At 41.0% G+C, this 23,779-nt stretch overlaps 2 protein-coding genes across 5 annotated transcripts; both read left to right on the forward strand.

Annotated features, from left to right (window-relative positions):
- The first annotated feature begins 247 nt into the window (after positions 1–247).
- On the forward strand, positions 248–11,384 carry mocs1 (molybdenum cofactor synthesis 1). Of its 2 annotated transcripts, none has more exons than XM_075448245.1 (11): positions 248–526; positions 1,440–1,551; positions 3,177–3,344; positions 6,406–6,570; positions 7,431–7,492; positions 8,518–8,629; positions 8,718–8,830; positions 8,979–9,089; positions 9,670–9,790; positions 9,896–9,943; positions 10,126–11,384. In XM_075448245.1, exons 1-11 carry the CDS (start codon positions 323–325, stop codon positions 11,097–11,099), a joined length of 2,190 nt encoding a protein of 729 aa, XP_075304360.1. In that variant the 5' UTR covers positions 248–322; the 3' UTR covers positions 11,100–11,384. The 2 variants fall into 2 exon arrangements, with proteins under 2 accessions (XP_075304360.1, XP_075304361.1); XM_075448246.1 differs by having other exon boundaries at positions 9,896–9,958; positions 10,126–10,214.
- Positions 11,385–15,806: 4,422 nt separating this feature from the next.
- Positions 15,807–23,283, forward strand: LOC142366055 (interferon-inducible GTPase 5-like). 3 transcript variants are annotated; one of them, XM_075447846.1, is made up of 4 exons: positions 15,821–15,922; positions 20,020–20,189; positions 21,225–21,784; positions 22,028–23,283. In XM_075447846.1, the coding sequence occupies exons 3-4, from the start codon at positions 21,232–21,234 to the stop codon at positions 22,663–22,665; spliced, it is 1,191 nt and encodes a 396-aa protein (XP_075303961.1). In that variant the 5' UTR covers positions 15,821–15,922; positions 20,020–20,189; positions 21,225–21,231; the 3' UTR covers positions 22,666–23,283. The 3 variants fall into 3 exon arrangements, with proteins under 3 accessions (XP_075303963.1, XP_075303961.1, XP_075303962.1); XM_075447847.1 differs by having other exon boundaries at positions 20,020–20,092; XM_075447848.1 differs by lacking the exons at positions 20,020–20,189; positions 21,225–21,784; positions 22,028–23,283 and adding exons at positions 17,628–18,187; positions 18,457–19,241 and having other exon boundaries at positions 15,807–15,922.
- The last annotated feature ends 496 nt before the right edge of the window (positions 23,284–23,779 follow it).

A 23,779-nucleotide genomic window follows, 5' to 3' on the forward strand; every position in this document is an offset into this window, starting at 1 on the left:
TCAATTTGACCCGAATACCATACAAGGGTCAATAAATAAAATTGCGAAAATTAAATAAATGTTTTAAAAAAAGAAGGAGGCGAAAACGTGGGCGCTGGTTACCACTTTTATATGTTTAATAGCAAAAAAATATATATGTACTCTCCTCAGTTTATCTTTTAGACTACTTTTCCCAGCATGCACCAGGCCGTGAATCTGCTAATATGATTGGCTGTTTAATACCCGCCCCTGACAGTCTGCCCGGTCTTTGGGTTAACTGTCATGTTTGCTACAAAGCAGCTTGCACCCAAAGGAACACGGTGGGGTAAGAAATTATTATATCATGGCTGCTCGCACTAGCATGTGCTGCCGCTGGTTTAACAGACACAACAGTTTAAGAAATTTCAGAAAACTCTTCACTACGTGCGCGAACGGCAGCGTGCAGCGGATGTATTCCAGTGCTACGCACAAGGAAAATGAGCTTGGACTCCGGGACTCCACTTTCACTGCTCCAAACTTCGTCGCATCTCTGAAAAGCTCAAAACAGGTGAGACTGACGCCAGGACACTGCCTGGACGTTAAATCTGGGACTGGTGTTCTGCAGTTTTAAGGTGATAACAGGCTAACAGCTGGAGTCACAAGCTAATGGTCTTTGATGTCTGGTAAGATGATAAGTTGTTACAAGTTTCTAAAGGATCTTCAGTCCAGTTTAGGGCCTGATGGAGGCTGAATTTGCCAACCATGTTTGGGATTATTTATTAACCAACAAGGTGATGACCGTGACATTGCTCTTTTAACATAAAGGAACTATGTGTGCTGTTTGTTTCTGCCTGCATTGTTTTTATGTCATTGCAAAGAAAAGTTTGTGAGACTGAATCAGAGGAACAGACCTCATAATGAGCTGCAAACTGCATTAGTTTATTATTAAGTTATGTAAGTCTGTAGCAAATAATACAAAATTCTATCTCCTTGCATAACAGAGCATGATAACCACCTCAAGTCAGGAAGCGGGACTTAATATTTTAACTCAGAATAATGAGAGCAACATGACCACTATGGCAGTATTATATTGATTCAGTTTATTAGCCTTCCAGGAACATGTGTTGTCAGTGACAGCAATGTTCCACTTGCGCAACCTTTTCCTAAAACAACATGGTCTTTTCAGACATAGAATTACTAGTTTAGTTAATAGTTAATAGTTTTTTTAAGGATTTGCGGATCCTAATTTGAGCAAAAGAGGCCTGAAATTGATCTTTAACACAGAATTAAACAGGGATGAATATGATTTCAGTATGTTGCTGTGTCTTATCTACTGTAAAGTCACATGGTGACCTTTGTGCTGAAAACTGTCGTAAATGCTGGGGACAGTAAAGGTCATGCGGCGTTTACAAAGCCTTAGCTTGAGTGTGAAGCATTTTGATGTGTTACCAGAAGAAATTTAATTTTTTCTTTATCTCCAGGAGAGGCTGAGAGATGACGGCATCCTACCGTTTTCAGCATTCTTGACGGACAGTTTTGGCCGCAGACACAGCTACCTGCGCATCTCCATAACTGAGAAATGCAACCTTCGCTGTGAGTAGATGCCCCCCCCCCCCCCCCCCCCCCTCCCCCCCGTGAGCTTTGGTTCGTTATCTCCGGCTCTTTGTAGCTAACATGATAAAGTACATTTGATATTGATAGAGATGGATGATGATTTTATCAACAGTCTGTACAACTTTTACTGACGTTCCCCTCACTTTCTTTGCCGGGATCTAAGTTTGCTGAAGAGATTTAACCAAAGCATTCTTTCAGCTGTTTGATGTTTACCGACTTGTCTGAAGGAATTTGTCACCCTTGTTATCTGATTGAAGAAGAGTTTTTCCAAACATGATGGCACCTTGTTACCAAAGAAGAGGGAATTATGTTTTTCACCTTTTTTTTTGTTTTGTTTTGTTTCTTCACATCATATTTTCCTCTCTTTCATGGCCTCTTAGCTACTTAAGTTTCATTATCTTTATGTTTAAAGTTCTTTGGGCTACACTGGGACACTCATCGTGCTGCTGCCTTTGCTTTTCCATCATGACTGATTGAAGGCAGCATTGTATCATATTAGCGGTCATGTTCTCATCAACATTTTTACTCAATTTCTAAAGGCTGATGGAAATGGAAAATTATTAAAACCTTCCTGAGTTTCACAGGAGGTTTTTAGTTTCCTTAGTTTTTACCTGTTTTGGAAACAAGTCGATGGATGTGAGGATGAATGAGTTCTAACATAGGAAACATGTTGCTAAAATGACCGATCATGTGAACAATCGCCTGTTTCTTCTTAAAGAATAAACATGGCTCAATCTCACTGGCCTGACGGAATATTAACAAAGTAACCAACCAACCTAACCAAATAAGTCCCTAAGACCTTGCTGCATTGTTCTCTCAACATTTTGTCTGTAGTTTGCAACATTTATTCTGTTTGTTGTAGTTACGTGCAGCACAGCTTATCTCGTATTCACTTCAAACCAACCAATGCAAACAGGCTGATATTCGTTTCAAAATTTAGCTTGAAAATTGCATGGAAACTCCGCCAATTTGTGCTTTCAAAAAGAATCTCAGCATTACATAACCTGTGTCAGACCATCCAATTTGGCCTCCATACTTTACAAATAGAAGGTCAAGGTGCAACAAAGGTTGAAACAGTCCCTCTGTGTCTGTAAGGGTTGTGTGAAAAGGGGCTTGGGGAAAACAAACGCATTTAAAAAAGCTTATGTTAACACTTTTCTTTCAGATTTGCTTTAGTAGACTTGAACAAAAGGTGTAGCTTCTCGTGTTGGGCTCATTTTATTGCAGGTCGAATGAACATATTCATCAATGGTAACATAATCTTGAAAAGAAAGGAAGTCCTTCTGATGGCGCGTACATAGGAAGGACAGCAGAGTTTTTAACACACCAGAGTAAGCAATAATAAATCAATAAAAAAAAGACAGGATTGAAATTACAATGTGACAATTTTCTTTTGATCAGTTTTTTGTGTTCAGCTGTCTAATTTTTTTTGTTTTCTATTAAAAATAACTCAATCTTGCACAAATTAAACCCCCCAGTTTGAAGACGATATGAATGTCCACTTCTCTGGTTTACTTTCTGTCCTCGTTTGCATCATGTGACATGTAAATCAGGAACTCCTTGTTGTGAAGGCAGCTTACATCGTTGATTCTCCCCATTTTCAGGTCAGTACTGCATGCCAGAGGAGGGCGTGAAGCTCACACCGCGGGGACAGCTGCTGTCCACCTCCGAGGTGCTGACCCTGGCTCGCCTCTTTGTCCGAGAGGGAGTGGACAAAATCCGGCTCACCGGAGGGGAGCCCCTCATCAGACCTGATGTGCTGGATATTATCAGTAAGGAAATGGTTAAAAAAAAAAAGAGTTAATTACCACTGAAAGTTTATTACCACTGACACTGATGTGTGTTGTGATTCGTGTTATTCTTTTAAATGACATTACAAGTTTGAACACTGTAACCAACTAATGGCAAACATGAACTTGCTTTGTACATTTTGCTACACGGTTAAATGAATGTTCTCAGGGACGATTCTTTGATTCAACAGAGAGAGATTCATGTGCAGACCCTGCTGACTGGACCTGAACTAAAGTGAAGTGTAGAGAACAGATTTTCTATGCATTCCCGGAGTTCCTCTGGTTAAACATTTGCATGGAAGCTGAAATCATCTGTTACACCACCGCTGTACGCTTGGTTTAATGACGGATTATCTTATCATTTTCATTTTATAGCCTGATCTGTAAATGAACCATTGTCTAAGGCCTGAGAACAGTAACACGCACATGATAAGAATGATCAGGGCAATGCGGAGTGTCTTCTTTAAAAAGAGGCCTACGGGCTGCCTGCAGCTGCAGAAAGATCAACAATTACCACAGTGTCCTGTGACGGGCCACTTCTGTGAAGTCACATGAAGTTGACTGGAGTAAATAATTTGCATCAAGTGGATATTATTATAATTTTTTTTATGCCACCGTCCTTGTGCCAGTCTGCAGACACAGGTGGGAAATCGAGTTGTTGCCCCTCAGCATGTCTGAGGCCGAGGCGCTGTGGACTGTGTGAGAAAACATTCAGCAGCTTCTAATTTTCTCTGTGGGAGATCATTGCACGTGTAAAAGCATAGCAGAACTCACTGCACTGTCTTTAAGTTACTCGGACGGTGATTTTATCAGATGAGGCTGCGGTCGTAACATCCGAACTTTATTGGAGCAAAGCGACAGTGTGGAAATGTTTAGACCGATCCCTCACAGTGTCTGACACGTTTAGCTGTCTGACAAAAGAAATAGAAAAACATGTGAACGAGAGCAGCTTTGCTGGGAAATCTGCTGTTTATACAATAATATAGAAAGAGCTGGAACTTTGGAGCACATGTGGAGCGCTCTGGCCCACCTTTTGGTTTGGTCGGACTAACAGGTTTAAATGCATTTTAAAAGTCTGGTTTTGGTGGACTAATTAAAGGTTGGCATTTATCAAATCCATCGTGAGCGCAGGAAAGATGAAATCGCCACGACAGGTCTGAGGCCGTGTACGCACTTTTCCATTTTGACTTGCGGTGACTGCAACACAGCAGCGTCACTAGTGCGTGCTCAGGAGTCGCAACAAATCCCTAGGTTAAAATTACAGACTTATCACTTCAAAGAAGGTCCATGTTTTAATTGACTTCAACATAAATATAAACATAAACGCAAATTAAATAAATTAAACAAGTACAACTCCGTAATTGGAAGAGTGATGGCTCATTATTCAACCGCGCACCCTCACACCGAACAGGAGAGGCGCTTTAACACTGCGCATTCGCGCACGCGTGCCACTGTGGAGAGGTGTATAGGGCTCCTAAAGCTGGATCTGTCTCTCGGCTGCGGGGGGAACCCTATCCGCCCGAAAAGGTATGCAATATTATTATTGCATGCGGGGATCTCCATAACATTGCCCAAAAAAATGGAGTGCCATTTCCAGATATACATCCAGAGGACCCCGTACCCAGAGATCCCTTCCACCTGCCTGCACAGCCAAGAGCGCTCAGGAGGAGAGAGGAACTTATTCAGCGATTCTGACTTTTGGTAAGCATTCTGTTATTCAAGGAAAAAAGAAAGGAGAACAACGATTTCTTTCAGCATTCATTCTGTGACTTCAGTGTTTCATTTATGTCTTTCAATGTACTGTCGATAGATTGCATGGTGTGTGTTAAAGCCATCATCCACTTCACGATCTCTGTTTGTCTTTAGGACCCCTGTGGTCAACACGGCTGGCTGGTGTGACGCTGCAGACCGGGGGGCAGAGGCAGAGGCTTCGGATGTTGTGGCATCCGAATGAGTGGCGTATTCGTCGCGCGGGTCGCCCGGATGCCACTTCGGATTTATCTGTGAATGAAAAATATTAGTTTGATTAGGAACCTCATTTGTGTTGAATATTAAAGCAACTGTGTTATTTAAACGTCTTGGGTGTGCAGTCATTCTTACCATTCTCGAGCTCTAGCATGGGCGCATCAGTGTCAAGTTTCCCTGGCACGCCCGATGAGGACGTAGCTCCGATCACGCCAGCCACCCTCTCCTCCAAGGCACTCAAATCCAAACCTGGATCGGACCCTCTCCTCTTTTTTTGGCCAATTTCATATCGGACCACTTCTTCCTGATCTTATTGGAGAAAAAGTAAAACATCGTTCAATTTTAGATTTCATTTAATCTGGAGTTTATCACAGTTTATTGACCATCACAGTAGGGGAAAATACATAACTCGTCCGGTCTGCGATTTACATCGCCAACGCTGTTGACAGCCGTCCCAGCTGTCAACAGTGTTGACAGCGTTTCTTTGCCGCCTTCGTCTATCCATGTCGCAAACTCTAGAGGTGTGGCCTCTCAACCCCCTTTTGTAGAAGGCGTGGTTAGGATCATTATGATGGATTTCAGCCGCCGGATTTATCAACAGCCGCTCGGTTTTAGGATGGGATTGGTGTGGTACGCATGTTCTGTAAATCTCACTTGAGCCTCTGCGTACGACGAGTTCTCCGCTCATATCAACGATGCTTTCTACGACGGCTTGATAAATGAGGCCCATGTGTGTCAGATTGTGCCTCTGGACTTTTGCCTCCGGCAGTGACGTGGAAGGGATGGATCTATGTGAAAACAGAAGACTTATTGAGATACTGATTAGCAGTGGCTCTCACCTGTCACCCAAATGGGCCTCAATGCACAACTTTATATAATAACAGTGCACTCAAAAGCCACCAAGCCCACCAACTAAAGGTCACTTGCATCATGAAGTGTAACATAGTAGTTAAAGTTTGAAGGGATGTTTTCTTTTGTATTCAGCTGTCAGTGATTTAGGATCAAGCTGGACTCCCAGGTCAGTTTGTGTCTCACTTTCCCCCTCGTGTCCCCCTTTTCTTTGTTCCCACCTTTGCAGCTGAACTGAGGAAGTTGGAGGGCCTGAAGACTATCGCAGTAACAACCAACGGCATGAACTTGGCCAAGCTTTTGCCGAAGCTTAAAGAAGCTGGTCTGGACTTGATCAACATCAGCCTGGATTCACTGGTTCCTGCCAAATTTGAGTTTATTGTCAGGCGGAAAGGTACGGATGATGTTTGAACAAACATGAGGGCTAAGTGGTTTGAAGTTCCGATGTAAAAATACATGAAAAAGTTTGGAGGATGTGTCTCAGTAAATGTTAGTACTTTAGTTGAAGTGTTCAGGCAATAACATAGACACTAAATTGACGTCAAGTTGTGTTATTATTCTGTTGTTTGTCTCAATCAAATTTACAACACCCTCCATGGTTCTTTCCACGGTGTCTGTGACACTATAAAAGATGTACTTAATTATTTTGGTTCCGCTGCTGCAGCTCTGCGTACGAGCTAAGACGGCAGAAATGAGTGGTTTTATTGTTGTTGGTCAGCCCCAGCAGGCCACAGAAAGCAGCTCTAAGCCCCAAATGTGCACGTGGGCTGGTGGTGACAGCAGGGCAGAGCTATGGGTGGTTGGCTTGTAGGAAACGGGCACAGATGGACTGACCGAGATTAGGAAATGAAGAAAAAGACGTGGACGCAGTGATGTCTGAGCCAGTCTGCGCTCCTTCCTGTTTCAGTGAAAGACGTGTGATGATGAAGGTGTAGCCTGACGGAGCCTGTTCACCAGGCTCATTCAAGATTTCAAGTGAAATATCTAGATTAAACATGAAGAAGATTTCCTACGACTGTGAGTCTTCCGGGTTTTGTGAGTTTTGTGCAGATGAAAATCAAACAATGAGCCTGACTGACAGTTTGCTGTAGAACAGCTGCTGAGGAATGGGATGTAGATGTTAACGTATCTGTGAAAGCAGAGCTTCTGGTGCTTTGGTTGTACAGAATTCAGTGAAATAGATGGATTATTGAAGTCTAAGCTGCTCAGTGGTGATGTCGAACAGAGATTGAACACTATATCATCCTCCCCCAGGTTTCCACAGAGTAATGGAGGGCATTGATAAGGCAGTTGAAATGGGCTACAGTCCGGTCAAGGTGAGTTCTTTTACAAAGAACGTTTATCGCCATTTCAGTTTTAATCTCACCCACAGCAGTCTTCATTATTTTGCTCTTAATTATACAATCAATTTCTTTCAATGTTCTCATTCAAAACATAAATACCAGGAATACAGATGATTGAATTACAAAATGATCACAAACTTTCCAAATCTTTGCAATTAAGTTAGCATCATGTCCCTCAGATCAGTCACATGTCAGTTCCCCACACTGATCCACTTCTGTGTCGGTCAGATTTCCACATGAGCTGCATGTTGGTTCATATTAGATGCTCAGTGACATAGACACAGAAAATACGGCTGGAGATGGCACCCCTCACCTCGGAGGGGATTATCAGGAGCTATGTTCACCTGCACACTCATATTTTCACTATTAAACTTCTGATTTCCCGTCAGTTGCTCACATCCACACTATGTCCCATTGTGCTGCCGCACTGCTTACGCCCATTCAAAACTTTTACCATCAAAACACATTCCGTAACCCGGGTTCATCCCTCAACCCACAACCTGCTTGCTTCATTTTACTCAAAGACATGCTGTTTTGTACTGACACTGCTGGAGTTTAGGGCTACAAGATGCCGTGAGAACTGCCTACCTGATACAACTCAGATCATAACACACCAACAGCTTGATTTCACTGTTGCGTACTCTGAATTTGACCTTATTGGGATTAAGATGATCAGAAAATGGCTCCGGAGGAGTTACAGACTTCATTCTTCTTTTAGAAAAAGTTCAAATCAGTCAGTTTTCGCCTTTAAGCTATGCTTGCTGGATAATTCGTTGCACATTTCAACAATGTTCTACCAGCTGTTACTGTGTCACACCCTTAAATAGGCCCATCCATCTCCAGTAAATCATTTCACTTGTGCAGATTCTTGCAGGTTGCCAAAATGTCCACCCCCTTTGTGGACTTGACATCTTTACAGTCACACAATGGGGCTTGTGAGGAGAATGACTGTACAGCTCAGTAATCAGTGGCTAATTGTTGTGTGCTGCCTTCTGCAGATCAATTGTGTTGTCATGCGAGGCCTCAACGAGGATGAGCTGTTGGATTTTGTGGCGCTGACAGAGAAGAAGCCTCTGGAGGTGCGCTTCATTGAATACATGCCCTTTGATGGTGAGCGCTCACTTCCCTCTTTGTCTTACTGGGCTATAAAAACGCTGTTCCATACACAGACCGACACTGCTTTGTCCCCTCTCTGCAGGCAACAAGTGGAACTTTAAGAAGATGGTGAGTTACCAGGAGATGCTGGACCGGATCAAGCAGCAGTGGCCCAACCTGGAAATGCTTCAGGCTGGACACACAGACACTGCCAAGGTCAGTGACCAGGACCGATGGGCTTCTGAATTCTGAAGATTCCCGTTTGGATGTGGTAGCTGATTGACTGATTAGCCAAAACTGAAATCAGTAAAGGTTGAAGTCATTTTAAAGAATTATACTTGCTCTCCTCTCTGTTTTGTAACAGGCGTTTAAAGTGCCAGGCTTCAAAGGTCAGCTGGGCTTCATCACCTCCATGTCTGACCATTTCTGTGGCTCCTGTAACCGTTTACGCATCACAGCAGATGGTAACCTCAAGGTAAAGCTTCACTTGTTTAATACTGGACTCGAAGAGCTTTTAATGAGTTCTTTTTTTGCCATTTTTTTATTATGAACACTGTGTTTCCACATAATCACAATCTGTTTGCCTTGCCTAGTTTTTCATTGGTTAGAATTGTTGTCATTTCAGTTGTGTTATTTATGTTAAATTAAAAGTGACAGAATGCCTCGATTTCCTCTTTGTTCATTCTGTTATTCACTGAATGAGTAGTTAGCCGCCACATTTATTCGGTGAAATTAGCTCCCATACGTATTGTAATCATTACAGTAACGCACCAATATGAGGTCTTTCTGCTTAAAGTGCAGAGCGGGGCACAGAGGGACTGCGCACTGTAGATTTCACTGTTTTGGATGGAGAAATGAAAACAATTATTATTATATGGGAGTGGGTTGGCAATTCCATAGAGGTCACCTTTAATATAGCTGGGTAACCTGCCCAAGAAACTATTGATGGTATCTGGTCCTCCTACTTGCAAAATGTAGTCCAACTGTCACAAAAATGGTTGCAATGGTTGTCTTTAGTTTGTGATAGATTCTGATGTCTGTCTGTCTTCTCTCAGGTTTGTCTGTTCGGTAACTCTGAAGTCTCCCTCAGAGATGTTTTACGCTCCGGAGCATCTGATGAAGAGCTGCTGCAGATTATTGGAGCTGCTGTCGGCAGAAAGAAGAAGCAACATGCGGGTATGAATTGATTTATTTCGGTATACCATATCAAGATACACTCATAGATTGATGTATAAGTTAATGTTTTACTTGAAGAAAATGCCTTGTTTTTCCTGTCTTCAGGCATGTTCAGTATCTCCCAGATGAAGAACAGACCTATGATCCTCATTGGTGGGTGACTCTGCTGTACGTACAAACCTCCCTTTTGTGTATATGAATGGCTGTTGCTCTGGTTTAACAGTGAACGTGGCTAATTTGATCCCAAGTGTTTCAGCCACAGCAACAAAGTAGCCAGAGAGCGTTCCCCCGTAATTCTCCAGCTAAAAATGACACCTTTCTTTCTACGTCTGCAGCTCCTCACGTGCGCCGGTCAGGCATCAGGACAGCCCTGAGCAGACGGGGGGTTTTGTGCCTTCCAGACTGCACTGCTTCAGCTCTGTCGTTGGGTCGCAGCTCCAGAACCTCAAAGAGTGGAGATTTGCATGTTAAGACACATATCAGCAACATAAACTGTTCAGACAGCTTCCGCCGTGTAGCTTCGCCTCACTCCTCAGAGTTTGGTCTCATATCCATCAGTTCTCACACTAAGACTGCAAGTTTTGAGACGCACACAAATGATACAAGCCTCAGGTACACACAAGCCAGGGGTCCTAATGGTCTGCAGAGCAGCCTCCTAAGAACTGCAGAAACTCCTTTTGCTAGCACACTACTAATGAATGCCAAAATGAATTGTACACGTCACAGCATTAGGCTGTTGCACAATCAAAGCTCCAGCAAAAAGCCTGTGAGCATTCAGACTCCATCAGCCACAAATGTCTCCAACACTCAGTCGGACACCGAAGCCCAGCTGACACACACAGACGCCGAGGGTCGAGCATCCATGGTGGACGTAGGGGGGAAGGTTCCAACATGTCGAGCAGCCACAGCCTGCGCCACCGTCATCTTGGGCCCCACCGCCTTCCGCCTCCTCCGGGACAACCAGCTGGCTAAAGGTGACGCCCTGACTGTAGCGCAGCTGGCCGGCATCATGGCTTCAAAGCAGACGTCAGCCCTCATCCCGCTGTGCCACCCGCTGCCCTTAGACCACGCCTCCATCGCCTTTCACCTGAACGAGCCGCACAGCGCTGTCGTCGTCACGGCAACCTGTCGCACTACAGGCAGGACAGGGGTGGAGATGGAGGCTCTGACCGCTGCATCTGTGGCAGCGCTCACCGTCTACGACATGTGCAAAGCTGTGAGCCATGACATCGTCATCACAGATGTAAAACTGGTCAGCAAGACAGGTGGGAAGAAGGACTTTCATCGTCATCCAAACCAGGAAAACTGAGGATGGATGAAATATGAGCAACATCAAGACACAGCTTTCCATTGGAGTCATTGTATTTTTCTTTTTCAACAAGCATCAGATCAATTTAAAAGCTTTTACAATCGCATACCGAATACTTTATCTCATGCTGTCAGCTGCTGCCAGTGACCTGATTCTCAGCTCAACTGACATCTAACCAAAAGATAAACTTGATCAGTAACTTAAAAGGTGTTTTAAACACCATTCATGCCTCATTTAGTTCTGTAATGTTTTGCAAAAATAAATTCAGTGTCATTCACAAGTTTATTTCCTGCTGTTTTGGCCTCTAGAGGGCAGACAAGTATTACACTAACCAGCCTCACTCAAAGTCTTTTAATGAAGAACAAACTAAACTCCAGTTTACATGTTAAATCTGCGTCTTTAAATGATTTACTTCAGCTTTGGAGATGATAAGAGTCTCCTGGGTGCTGCCATCACATTGTCTTTGTTATTCTTCTTACCTGATGTGCATTTGTGTAACTGACTGACTTTCTAATGAATTTGCACTGGTGTTCCATTAAGTTGCACAAGATGTGGCTCCTCTCAGAGGTGTCCCTCTGATCATTGTGAATGGATTTGAGTCATTTTATTTTTGTTTTTCTGTCTCTGTAGACTGCTGTACATTTGTGCTCTTACTGCACCACAGTAGAGGTTGGTTGGTAACAAATGATCCATTGTGCTTACATTTTGTCCTGTGTTGCTGCACTGTTCCTGTTGTGTGACTGTCCGGTCTCACTTTGAAGAACTGGACCTTGTTTTTGCATGATGGTGAACAGTTGGCTGCATTCACTGAACATTCAGCTCATCGTAACACTGCTCATATTGTAGGAGAAGTAAATGCAGACAAGAAGTTGCTGGAGCCTTGCATAAGATATATATTTTCCTTTACAGAAACCACCAAATTCAACAGATTTGACTGTGATGTCCTATTTTTGTCCTCTGCTTCTGACATTCGGAAAGCTGGTTCCTCTCAGTTAAAGCGTACAGCATGCTCCAATGTGCTTTCTCAGACAAACAATAAACTGAACATTCTCATTGCTGAATCTATGTAGATGTGTGCTAGCAGACCAACTGGTAGCATTCAAACATGTGAGAGACTTTCCTGATGTTAGTACTTCCACCTGGTTAAGGTCCTCCAAAGTAGAAAAATCCGTCTGTGACGTGCTTTGATGGTTGGCTTCACGGTGAAAAGAGAGTCGATTTATAAAAAAAAAAAAATTATAGTTCTGTTTCTAAGTGTCAGTATTGGGGGGGAGGGGAGGGGGGGGGGCAGACGAAAAACAGGAACAGGTGTGCCTTCCAAGGTTGTGAAAGCGGACTACGATCGTTACATATTCTTCCCCCGGAAAGCAATGTTTGCGATCAATGGCTTTTATTTATTTTTAACAGCATCCCCAGTACATACAACCGCCGACTTTTCCTTTGCGCTGCACATTTCACGGAGTACAGTTTCACAAACCTTGCACGATTCCGGGCAGACTTCAGTCGGAATTTTGCTCAGTAGGTCAGTTCCGACAGGGACAGACACAGACTGCAGCGAGTTGTGCGCTCCGCTGAGAAGCTGATCGGCTGCAGCCTCCCATCTATCCATGACCTGCACGTCTCCAGGACTATGGGGCGAGCAGGTCGGATCACAGCTGACCCTTCTCTATTTGCTCCACTTTCTCCGGGTCTTTTTGGGAGAGGAAACCTTTAATTCTGTTGATATTTCTGAGGTGGTAAAAAGCTGCCTTGGTGACAGCTTTGATGTGGCTGCTGAAAGTCAGATCTGAGTCTATCAACACTCCGAGGTTACGAACTTGGTCAGTGATTGTAAGGTCCTGAGTCTCAAGATATTTACCAATGCTGACCCTCTTCTCTTTGCTATCAAACAGAATTATCTCAGTTTTGTCTTCATTTAATTGTTAATTCTCTCTCATCCAGGTGTTTACTTCCTCCAGACACTGACACAGTACGTCTGCTGGGCTGCAGTCATCCGGTGACAGAGACACATAAAGTTGTGTATTGTCTGCATAACTGTGATAATTGATGTTAAAATTCTCCAATATCTGACCCAAAGGGAGCATATACAAGTTAAACAGAAGAGGTCCAAGAATTGACCCCTGGGAGACTCCACAAGTCATGGCCACTCGCTCAGATTCATAGCTGCCAATTGTAACAAAATAACTCCGGCCTTCTAAGTAGGACCTGAACCATTTAAGGACCGCTCCAGAAAGTCCAACCCAGTTTTCCAGCCTGTGCAACAGGATTCTGTGATCTACAGTATCAAACGCAGCACTGAGGTCCAACAGAACCAGGACTGAAACATTAGCAGAATCAGTATTCAACCTAATGTCGTTTAACACTTTGACCAGAGCTGTTTCAGTGCTGTGATGACGTCTGAAGCCTGATTGAAAGTTATCAAGAGTTCCACTTTCATTCAGAAAGTCGTTGAGCTGGTTAAATACAACTTTCTCAATAATCTTAGATATAAAAGAGAGGTTAGAGACAGGTCTGTAGTTGTTCATCATAGAGGCGTCTAGAGTTCTGTTCTTTAGGAGTGGCTTAATGGCAGCTGTCTTTAGGGACTTGGGAAAAATGCCTGATGCCAGTGAGCTGTTAACTATTTGTAGGAGATCACTTTCTATTGAGGTAAAAACAGTTTTTAAAAAGTCGGATGGTATATGTCCAGAGAACAAGTTGTTGATTTCAGATGCCGAACTATTTCCTCTAGGATTTTTAAATTAACAATATTAAATTGTGACATAACGTCAGAGTTATTTCTAGGTTTTAGACACAGATTAGTTTTCTTGTTTGTCTGTGTTGCGTTAATGTTTTGTCTAATTGTTTTGATTTTTTGGCTAAAAAAGTTGGCAAATTCGTTGCATTTCTCAGTGGAGAGGAGGTCTGGGTTTGACTATTTAGGAGGATTTGTGAGTTTTTCAACCATAGCAAGCAGAGTTCGAGACTTGTTGACATTCTTATTAAGCATTTCAGATAAATGCAGCTGTCTGGCCTTGCACAGCTCATTGTTATAACTACGCAGGCTTTCTTTGTACAGCTCATAGTGAATCTGAAGCTTTGTTTTCCTCCATTTACGTTCAGCTTTCCTGCATTCTCTTTTCAGGTTTTTGACCGTAGTGCTGTTTCTCCATGGGGTTTTCTGTTTGATCAAGGTGCTCTTGATTCTTATCGGTGCAACAGCTTCCATTACATTAAAAATGATCCAGCATTCCTTCAACCGACTCTGCGCATAATAAAACATGATTAAACATCAAACTAAAAACATGAGGAAAGTCACGTAGCGAGCATAATACTGAGCTAATGAATGTGTGAATGCGTGAGTGTGTGTATACAATACACATAGGTCCCACATAATAACCATGCTTAAATATGAGTGTATAAGTGTATAGGGCCACAATCCACCCCCACCCCCCCAGCAATCAGAAGCAGGCCGATGTGAAAGGGCCGGTGTGGCTGCAGGTTTTTGTTCCAACCCTGCAGCAGCACAGCTGACTTGTTTCATTCAATCAACTGAACTGTCTGCACTCAAGGTCTTAACCAGTTCAGTTGATTGAATGAAACAAGTCAGGGTTGGAACAAAAACCTGCAGCCACACCGGCCCTTTCACGAATCAGTTTTTTTTTACATGTGCGCTCTCGCTGGTCTCTCTCAATTTTAAAGGGCAGGTGAAAATGACCCGCCCAAATTGTCCTCCCCACCCCCCAAAAAACGTCCAGTGGAGTTGACAGTTGAGGTCTACAGCCAGGTGCCCTCTCACTTTTTCAAGAAACTCAAAAGTGAGAAGCAATAAGCTTCTGTACAGTTATTAGCCCATCAGCATTAAGAGCTAAATCCATTTAAAGGACATGGTATGGGAAGAACAGGTAGAGAAGTGCACCGTAACAGCAGATTTTGTGTTGGGAAGTTTGGGATGTTAAGAGAGGATGTGTATTAAAAAGTAGTACTAATGTGGAGTACAATAAAGACGGCAAAGCATTCACATTAATAATTGTGGTCAATTAGCATAAACATATTCTCTAAATCAAAACACAAGTTGAATTACCAAGAGATATTTCTTAATTGTCTGCATGAATTAATACAACCAATAATCCATTATCAAAAATGTTCTGTTGTCAGTTGACTAATTAAGTTATGACATGAACAGTTCTAGCATTAAATGAGACCACAAACAACTAAATCTGTTTGTGTTCCAAACAAACACATACAGTGGTGCAGCAATAAATATGCATTGTGAAGTCATAATTAAAAAATCTGTAAATGTTCTGACGTGGAACAAAATGAAAGAGAAAGCGTGAAATGTGTCTGAAATGACAAAAGGTGAATCTCAACAAAGACAGTGAAGAATGAACCAACTGGACAATGATGACAACGGCTGACCTCACTGCACCAAACCTACAGAGACACTTGCTTTGTTAAAATTCATACGGGGGTTGTTTTGATCATTTGGATGTTTCTGAACATTTTTCTTGCACCCTTTTCATCTATAGAGGGACCCTGCTAAACTGTTGTTATTTTCTTTAACTCATGAGCATTTCTGCCTGTACACCACTATGAATAAGTTTCAGTGTTAGTTAGAGCTGTAATATAGAAACTGAAAGTAAAACAGAGCAGCCTGTCCTAATAAAGCCCAGTGAGAGACGTGGCTTGTTATTTCTAAACATTTCCATGAGTTCATGTTGAAAGAATCAGTATAAACCTCCTCCCCCCTCTCTGTCTCTTTTATAATCAGCTCCCTCTGAGGTTTCAGTGGAGTCTTTGGAGATCTCCGAAGCAGCAGGTTACTTACTCTACTTTGTGAAAAGGTTTGAATTCAACTAAATAGTTTTTTCTTCTGGTCTCCATTTTAATGTGAGAAGTCTAAGTGTTGTTACTGCTACAGCGTCGAGTTTCTGGAAGAAATCCAATTGAGTAGCTGCATTTTTTACAGCTGAATGTTTATGTCCTTCATTTTTTTTTCTGTAGATTAAGACAGACTAACACATGTAAAAGCATGTTAGGAGGTCAGCTGAATTTTTACAGAGACTTGTTGAATCTGATATGTTGTTCATGTGTTGTGATATGTATCTTTATATTTTAGTGTAAGTTCAGGGTAAATGTTATGTACACGACAGAGTGCAGATCTTAAATTTTCCCAACTTTTACCTGAAGTCAGGCCTAAATATGATCCAGTTCTTATTGTGGTGGTTTAACATAGATGTTTGTCGTCCTAACAAACTTTCGGTTAAGGACTTTTTAAGCTTTATTGACTCAATAAATTATTTTTACACAGTGTGTGTCTGGGCTGACACAGGAACATCTGATCTTAGGTTGCCTAAAACTAAGTCTGAGCCATGGTTGGATGAAACAACTCCTCCCATTAGATGCGAGAGTTAGAAAGCAGAAAGAAAGTGGAAGGACAAGCTTCAAGCAACATTGTTTTCTCACGACTTGACTACTGTAATGCGCTATTTACTGGGCTACCAAAATCTACTACTGACAGATTACAGCTTGTTCAGAATGCTGCTGCTAGAATCCTAACCCGCACTAAAAAGAGGGAACACATCACACCTGTTCTAGCTTCACTACACTGGCTCCCTGTGTCTTTTAGAATAGATTTTAAGATTCTCTTACTGGTTTTTAAATCTCTGAATAGATTAGCACCTCCGTACGTTTCAGAACTACTCACAGAATATGTTCCAAATCGAGCTCTAAGATCATCAGGTGCTACTTTATTAAGTGTTCCTAGGATGAAATATAAAAAGACGGGTGAAGCTGCTTTCTGTTTTTATGCACCAAAAATCTGGAACTCTCTACCAGTGTATATTCGTCAGTCAACAGATATTACAAACTTTAAAAAGCAGCTAAAAACACATCTATACACCCTCGCCTTCTACTAGTTTTATGGATTCTATTATTATTATATTACTATTTGTATATTGCATTTGTTGTTTCTCTATTTTATTGGTAAATTCATTTTTCTATTTTTAGTGCTTTGTCTTTGGTTTGTGTCTGTCCCCCCCGAGTGACATGTTCTATTGTGCTCTATTTTGTTGTTCTTGTGGTTGTTTTACTTTATTTACTTTGTATATTGATCTTATTTGTAAAGCACTTTGAGCTACATTTTGTGTATGAAAGGTGCTATATAAATAAATTATTATTATTATTTCAAATTGTAAAGTTGGCATCGCTATCAGACAACTGGCAACTGTGAAAGAAGCTAAAAGAAAACACAAGTCAAATATGATTCTGTCAAACTGCCACAAATCTAACATATTGTTCAATACAATTGATAATATTGTGTATTGAACTTTCTTTTGAGGCATGTGAAAACTTTCTGAACTTTGTTTTGGTTAATGTACCCACATGTAATGTCAGGGCTCAGATACAGCGCGTGTAAGAGCCCTCAGGCTCTTCACTTTCTTAATACTAATGATAAAAAGGCAGAGGTTGTACCTTTTAGTCCTGGTGTTTCCAGTGGGTCTTTCTCTGTAGACTTGATTTAAACACTATTTTCTTCTTCTTTTCAAGGGTCAGCATGGATAAACTTATTGATCCAGAAGTAAAACAACAAATTAGACAACTGCTGGATGTTGACCCTGCAGCTGCAGCTGAAATGATCAAAACATGTGTTGAAAACAACACAGATATTCCACTGAATATTGGCATCACAGGAGAAGCTGGCTCTGGTAAATCCTCTTTTGTTAATGCCTTTAGGGGGATAGATGATCGTCATGAGAGTGCTGCCCCAACTGGTTGTGTAGAAACCACCACAGACATTAAACCGTACTCTCATCCAAACTATCCCAATGTTATTCTGTGGGATCTTCCTGGTATTGGAACCACCAAGTATCCAGCTGAGAAGTACCTGAAGCTGACTGGATTTGAGAAGTTTGACTTCTTCATCATCATCTCAGACACTCGCTTCAGAGAAAATGATGTGAAACTCGCCAAGGAGATTCAGAAGATGGGGAAGAAGTTCTACTTTGTTCGCTCAAAGATCGACAATGATTTACGTGCTGAGGAAAGAGGTCAGAGGGATTTTGATCCAGAGAGAACTCTGTCACAAATCAGAGAAAACTGCATTCAAGGTGAGTGTCTTCCTTTATCACTTCTGCTTATTGTTATTGATTTTTTTCAGTTTACAAACAAAATCTCTATTTAAAATGTGTTTTGTCTTACCTTACATTGACTGTCAGCTCACAAATGATTTTAGCGTAAAAACTTGGAACAATTTTCATCTGAAAACCAATTTTCAAAAAAATTATTTTAGAAATGTAGATAATTAAATCCTGATTTAATTATCATAAAGCAAAGTTGAATTCAACTAAGTTGAAGTCATGTTTTCTTTACAACACAGGTCTGCAGAAAGAAGGATTTGAGTCTCCACAGGTCTTCCTGGTGTCCAACTTTGATCTCCACCTGTATGATTTCTCTCTCTTACATGAGACCTTAGACAGAGAACTTCCTGACCACAAGAAGCACGCTCTGCTTTTAGCCATGCCCAACATCAACCAGGAGGTCATCAACAACAAGAAAGAGGCTTTTCAGGCTCGCATAAAATACTATGCTACTGCATCTGCAGCTGGAGCAGCTGTACCAGTTCCAGGGCTTTCTGTTGCTGTTGATGTTGGTATGATAGTGGCAGTTGTCAAACAGTATACAGCTGGGTTTGGGCTTGATGTCTCATCATTACAAAAACTTGCTGCCAGTACAGGTGTGCAATTTGAGGATTTGAAGTCTGTCATCAGGTCACCACTGGCTGGTGCAGAAATAACCGGGGATCTCATCCTGAAGGTGTTGGGACAGGTTACATTCATAACAGCATCAACAGCAGCAGAGGAAGGGTTCAAATTCATTCCAGTATTAGGAACTATAGTAGCAATGAGCCTCTCCTCTGTCACAACTTATAGAGTTCTGAGTTATTTCCTCGACATGCTTGCTGAGGATTCACAAAGAGTGTTTAAGAGGGCTCTGGGTTTATAACTTCACAATGATGTTCTGGATGTGTAGTGACACACTGACGACTGCGTTGTACTAGAGCTTTCTTCATATCTATTCATGTCTTACTGCATGTTTTACAAATATTTTAACATGAACAAAAAAAAGTCAAACTTTTGCAATAAATCAGTACATGCATTTTCACCATGTAATATAATTTAATACAAACTGAAGTTCTGCACTATATTCTTCAGAGGGCACAGTTACACCATATTATCAAGCTCTCAATACACATGTTAGATGAACAAAATAAGATCAAATTTTAGGTCATCTACACGTTTTTCCATTTTTTTAGTGGACTAATTAAGTTGTGACATGAACAGTTCTAGCATTAAATGAGACCACAAACAACAAAATCTAACTCTGAAACTCAAACAAATACAGCGTTGTAGCAATAAATATGCATTTTGAAGTCATAATTATAAAATCTGTAAATGTTCTGACACAAAAGTGCTGACGTGTGGAATTAAATGAAAGAGAAAACGTGAAATGTGTCTGAAATGACAAAAGGTGAATCTCAACAAAGGCAGTGAAGAATGAACCAACTGGACAATGATGACAACGGCTGACCTCACTGCACCAAACCTACAGAGACACATGCTTTGTTAAAATATCATACGGGGGTTGTTTTGATCATTTGGATGTTTCTCAACATTTTTCTTGCACCCTTTTCATCTATAGAGGGACCCTGCTAAACTGTTGTTATTTTCTTTAACTCATGAGCATTTCTGCCTGTACACCACTATGAATAAGTTTCAGTGTCAGTTAGAGCTGTAATATAGAAACTGTAAGTAAAACAGAGCAGCCTGTCCTAATAAAGCACAGTGAGAGAGTGGCTTGTTGTTTTTAAACATTTCCATGAGATCATGTTGAAAGAATTTGTATAAACCTCCTCCCCGCTCTCTGTCTCATTTAAAATCAGCTCCCTCTGAGGTTTCAGTGGAATCTTTGGAGATCTCCGAAGCAGCAGGTTACTTACTCTACTTTGTGAAAAGGTTTGAATTCAACGAAATAGTTTTTTCTTCTTCTGTCCATTTTAATCTGCAAAGTCTAAGTGTTGTTACTGCTACAGTGTTTCTGGAAGAAATTCAAGTGAGTTGCTGCATTTTTTTACATTTAATGTTCACGTCCTTCATTTGTCTCTGTAGATTAAGACTAACACATGTGAACATGTATTCAGTAGAAATTTTAAGAGATTTTTAAAGGGCTTGTTGAATCTGACATGATGTTTATGTATTGTTATATGTTTCTTTATTATTTATTATAGATTCACTGTAAATGTTATATACACTGCCTAGCCAATAAGTCCCCACCTGGATTTTACCAAGTAAATGATCTGGGGTTGCTTCAGTTGGTCAGGTCAAGGTTCAGCAACATTATGTAACCACAGTTATTAGGCCAACTGACTACCTAAATAGCAAGGGCGGGCTTTCCAGTAATAGATATTGTTTCCCTAATGTCATGGCTAAACTCCAAGATACGCATGAGACATCCTACTCTCACTTGGACTGGACTCCACAGTGTCCAGACCTTAACCCCATTGAGAATCTTTGAGATGTGCTGAGGAAGACTTTACGCAACAGTCCAAGTATCCCATCAGTAGAAGAGCTTGGAGAAAAATGAATGCAACTCTGTATTAGGAGGGTTTCTTTGAGCATATGTTCTAATATATTCTGTATCAAGAGGCAAAGTAACACAGGAGGCTAAACTCAATGAGGCAGTATGATGTAAGACAAAGTACAACAAAGCCAGTTCCTTTTTATATCCAGATGTACACACACAACAACACATCTGTCTCCTGATACTCTTTTTCAGCCTATGGTTTCTTTTAAGTTAACTCAGACTTTCTGTCAAAGATAAATATATATGTCCATGTTAGACCATCTAAGTGTGGTAAAAAACCCTGATCAGGTTTGGCCTCTCCAAATATACTACATCTTTTTGGATGGAAATAAATGCTACGAAACATTGCATAAGTTTATCCAAATGCTGCCACAGCAAATGCATGCCATAATCAAAGCTAAAGCTGGTCCACGGAAATCTACAAATGTGTTACTTTTTGGCAGGCAAATGTTGTCCATGATTATAAAGCAGTGATTTCAACACTATTTTCTTCTCCCGTTCCAGGGTCAGCATGGCCGAACTTATTGATCCAGAAGTAAAACAGCAAATTGAACAACTGATGGTTGATGACCCTCCTGCTGCAGCTGAAATGATCAAAAATTATGTTGAAAACAAAAATAATATCCCACTAAACATTGGCGTCACAGGAGAATGTGGCTCTGGTAAATCCTCCTTTGTTAATGCCTTTAGGGGGATAAACAATAATGCTGAGGGAGCTGCCCCAACTGGTTGTGTAGAAACCACCATGGACATAAAACCGTATCGTCATCCAAACTTTCCCAATGTTGTTCTGTGGGATCTTCCTGGTATTGGGACCACCAAGTTTCCAGCTGAGAAGTACCTGAAGTATGTTGAATTTGAGAAGTTTGACTTCTTCATCATCATCTCAGACACTCGCTTCAGAGAAAATGATGTGAAACTCGCCAAGGAGATTCAGAAGATGGGGAAGAAGTTCTACTTTGTTCGCTCAAAGATCGACAATGATTTACGTGGTGAGGAAAGAGGTCAGAGGGATTTTTATCCAGAGAGAACTCTGTCAAAAATCAGAGAAAACTGCATTCAAGGTAAATTACCTTTTTTATTTAAGTCTGAAGAGTTTATGTTTCCTTTAAACTTTGGATGGGTGAAACTGAGTGTGAGTAAAACGGAAGATGGTTAGATGATGTCAAGATGTACAGATTGAGTGATTGAGTTGTGCTGCTGCTCCTGATCATAAGTTATCAGGTTAAATTCAAGAAAGTCGGTTTTTAACAGTCACATTAGTAAAGATATACTCTGAATCATATTGTGTTTTCTTTACAACACAGGTCTTCAGAAAGAAGGATTTAAGTCTCCACAGGTCTTCCTGTTGTCCTGCTTTGATCTCCACCTGTATGATTTCTCTCTCTTACATGAGACCTTAGAGAGAGAACTTCCTGACCACAAGAAGCACGCTCTGCTTTTAGCCATGCCCAACATCAACCAGGAGATCATCAACAAGAAGAAAGAGGCTTTTCAGGCTGACATAAAATATTATGCTACTGCATCTGCAGCTGTAGCAGCTGTACCAGTTCCAGGGCTTTCTGTTGCTGTTGACCTCAGCTTGATGGTTACTGTTGTCACACAATATGTAGGTGGATTTGGTCTTGATGAGTCATCACTGAGAAGACTTGCTGCCACTTCAGGTGTGCCATTTGAGGATCTGACAGCTGTCCTCAAATCTGAACTAGCTAAGAGCAACATCACCAAAGATCTGATCATTAGGCTGTTGATCCAACTTTCAAGCATTTCTGCCTTAATGGCAGCAGAAGAAGGGTCCAGATTCATCCCATTTTTGGGAATCCCGATAGCAATGGCCCTCTCTTTTACCGCGACTTACAGAGCTCTGACTTTTTTCCTTGATACCCTTGCTGATGAGGCACAGAAGGTGTTCATCAGGGCTCTGGGGTTGAACACCACAGTGTGAATTTTCTAAGCTGATGATGAAGTGAATTGAACAAGAGCAAACATCACACAAACCTATAATCTAGACGTTATATAACTAAGTCTAATCTTATTTGGTTCTTTGCTAAGTTGTCTATTACGTGTAGACACAACACTGGTTCATCCCTTGAGTTAGGTGCCTTTTTTATGCTTATACCATGTCATTTTTATATAATTATTCTTTCTGTGTTTGAAGCATTACACAAGTTACTGTGATGATATACGTAGTAATTATTCTTATTGGACATACTCGTTTAATCAATGAATCAACTGATAGATTTAACCTTCTTATCTTTTGAAAACTAACCTTAATCAAAGGATTTATTATGTGTAAAACAGAAAACAGTGTGTGGAAGAGCAGCAGGGAACAGTGACTGAATGCAAAAGAAAAACTATACTCTGAGGTAAAGTTACTTAAAAAAAACTAGTGTTTCGAATGAGACTTAAACTTGGTATTTCACATTTGGAGTCATGTGCTGCATGCATACAGTCAATTTATGATTATTTTATAAAATGCAATGGGATTGTGTTTCTCTGTTAATGTATTTTTGTTTCCAGGAACAGAAATAAATAAATAAACGAATAAAGGTGTGAAATTGTGTCTGTGGATATGATTTTTTTCATGACTATTTAATTGTTTGCTGCTGGTTAAAATACTTCATCTTTTCCTTTTTATGGCACCGCAGTTCAAAATGGTCTGCTAACGGCTATGTCTGCTTACCAGGAGAGACAAAGTAGCAGATGTTAGAAGATGCAATATTAAACATATATGCTGGTTTAAAAACTGAGAATCATCATGTAAAAATAATTCATTTCATTCAGTTTGCTGGATTTCAGAAATTTGACTTCTTTATCATCACCTCAGACTCTTGCTTCAGAAAAAGTTGTGTGAAACTCACTGAGGAGATTCAGAAGAAGGGGAGAAGTTCCTCTTTGCTCGCTCAAAGATTGACAACAATTAGAGACTCACAAAAATGACAGGAGACTGCATTATGGGTGAGCATTTTGAATGATTTCTATTTGAAATAACAAATAGAAAAACAAAATCTACCCAAAACAATTTAATTTAGTTTAATTGAGTTTAATTCCACAGATGA

Source organism: Odontesthes bonariensis, chromosome 17 (genome assembly GCF_027942865.1).
Source record: "Odontesthes bonariensis isolate fOdoBon6 chromosome 17, fOdoBon6.hap1, whole genome shotgun sequence".
Taxonomy (NCBI): domain Eukaryota; kingdom Metazoa; phylum Chordata; class Actinopteri; order Atheriniformes; family Atherinopsidae; genus Odontesthes; species Odontesthes bonariensis.